This window comes from Amblyomma mixtum, chromosome 10, assembly GCF_055824585.1.
Source record: "Amblyomma mixtum isolate Tamu chromosome 10, ASM5582458v1, whole genome shotgun sequence".
Classification (NCBI taxonomy): domain Eukaryota; kingdom Metazoa; phylum Arthropoda; class Arachnida; order Ixodida; family Ixodidae; genus Amblyomma; species Amblyomma mixtum.
Genome location: NC_143021.1, coordinates 182,823,507 through 182,825,802, shown reverse-complemented (window position 1 = coordinate 182,825,802; position 2,296 = coordinate 182,823,507). Strand labels below are relative to the sequence as shown.

Below are 2,296 nucleotides of genomic sequence, written 5' to 3'. Positions count from 1 at the left end.
TGATGAAGAGTTGCCCCCGGAGCTTCAGAACCAGCGGTCGATCGTCCAGAGCTGAAGGTGAAGGTTTGTGGACTCGCCAGGCAGATTGGGCGGGGGTGCCATCTTGGTTCTTGTTGTCGTCGGGTCATAACGGGTCTGGTCCTGCTCACCGTGTCTTATGTTCGGGGCTGGCGACGGAGGGGGAGGGGGGGTGGCGAGGGAAGCGGCTGGACAGTTCTGGTCAAACAGAGCTGGGGCGAGCCGGGCGGCAGAGTGCATAGCGCAGAGTGACTTGGCAGTAGCGACGACGTACAAGCAACATCGCCTAACAGCGTGCTGCATTTCTTTGCTACAGGTTGGTGTTGGTGTGGTGTTGGCATCGACGCATACGTAGCCTGCATTAACGCCTGAAACGGAAGAATCATCTGCACGTGCCTGGAGGAAGGCTCGCCCGATCAGCTGCCCAGGAGGCGTTGCCATCAGCGCGCTGCGATTGACGACTTATCAGCAGGCCACTGGACTACATAAAGAAGCCACCGTTGCTGCTCCTCTCACTTGGCAGTAGCGACGACGTACAAGCAACATCGCCTAACAGCGTGCTGCATTTCTTTGCTACAGGTTGGTGTTGGTGTGGTGTTGGCATCGACGCATGCGTAGCCTGCATTAACGCCTGAAACGGAAGAATCATCTGCACGTGCCTGGAGGAAGGCTCGCCCGATCAGCTGCCCAGGAGGCGTTGCCATCAGCGCGCTGCGATTGACGACTTATCAGCAGGCCACTGGACTACATAAAGAAGCCACCGTTGCTGCTCCTCTCACTTGGCAGTAGCGACGACGTACAAGCAACATCGCCTAACAGCGTGCTGCATTTCTTTGCTACAGGTTGGTGTTGGTGTGGTGTTGGCATCGACGCATGCGTAGCCTGCATTAACGCCTGAAACGGAAGAATCATCTGCACGTGCCTGGAGGAAGGCTCGCCCGATCAGCTGCCCAGGAGGCGTTGCCATCAGCGCGCTGCGATTGACGACTTATCAGCAGGCCACTGGACTACATAAAGAAGCCACCGTTGCTGCTCCTCTCACTTGGCAGTAGCGACGACGTACAAGCAACATCGCCTAACAGCGTGCTGCATTTCTTTGCTACAGGTTGGTGTCAGTACATTTCTGAATTATCAGTTTTTGCATTTTTTTGGTCGTCGCTGCTGCCAAGTTTTCTTACTTTTTCTTGAGTTTTTTTGCTTGTTTGGAACGGTTCCCGCACTGTGTTTCAAGGATGTCGAAAGAGCTTACGAAGTTGAAAGAGGAGCTAAAGGCTGAGTTTGCTAAGTATAAAGAAGAACATAGACAGGAAATGAAGGGATTTAAAGAGGCAATGGAGAGAGACTTGAGAAACGAAATCCGAGAGCTGCGCACAGAACAGCGGAGTATGACTGACAGCCTTGATTTTGCACACTCGAAAATCGAGGAATTTCAGAAGCTACTCGAAGCTGAGCGACTGAAAAACGAGATACTTAGTTCTAAATGTCAGATGCTAGAAACCAAGACGTCGGACATGGAAAAAAGACTGGTTCATTTAGAACAATACTCGCGGAATTCAAATCTTGAAATCCAGGGGGTCGTTGAAACCGAAAATGAAAGCATTGTTGACATTTTGTCTCACATTGGAACTGCAATCAATGAGCCCATCAGCGAATCCGACATTGAGGTCTGCCACCGGGTGCCTGCGCGGAATTCCGACAAAAAGAGTATTGTTGTACAATTTAAATCACGGGCAAAAAGAAACTCAACTCTGAAGAAGGCCAAGAAAGTAAGACTAAACAACAGTGACGTAGGACTGAATGACATGACCCCTATCTATGTAAATGAGCATCTTTGCGGAGCTCAAAAGAAACTTCTCGGAATGGCTGTGAAAAGGAAGCACGAATACAAATGGAAGTCGGTTTGGACTAACAATGGAAAAATCCTTGCAAGAAGGTCTGAAAAATCTGAGGTCTTATACATTTCCGAAGAACGGGACCTTCTGAAGATAAGCGGAGGTGCATCTGTCGAATTTCAGGAGCCAAATTTAACTAGTCCTTCAGAATGAGGTACCATGATCTCATTCTTCCCCACCGCCTCAGGCTTAAACCACAGTCACTTATTTCACTCTTGCACTTAAATACTCGTTCTGCAGAAAATAAAAATGACGAAATTCATGCTTTTATTAAGCAATTCCATTTCGATTTTACCATTCTCATGTTTACTGAAACATGGTATAACAGTCACAGTGAAAGGCTAGATCTTCCTGGGTACAAGAATTTCTTTATAAATCGGACTAAT

The 2,296-nt window shown here is 48.8% G+C and overlaps 1 protein-coding gene across 1 annotated transcript; it reads left to right on the top strand.

Annotated features, from left to right (window-relative positions):
- Positions 1-1,250: 1,250 nt before the first annotated feature.
- LOC149327912 (uncharacterized) lies at positions 1,251-2,063 on the top strand. Its single transcript, XM_089564999.1, has one exon. The coding sequence runs from the start codon at positions 1,251-1,253 to the stop codon at positions 2,061-2,063; it is 813 nt and encodes a 270-aa protein (XP_089421125.1).
- Positions 2,064-2,296: the final 233 nt, after the last annotated feature.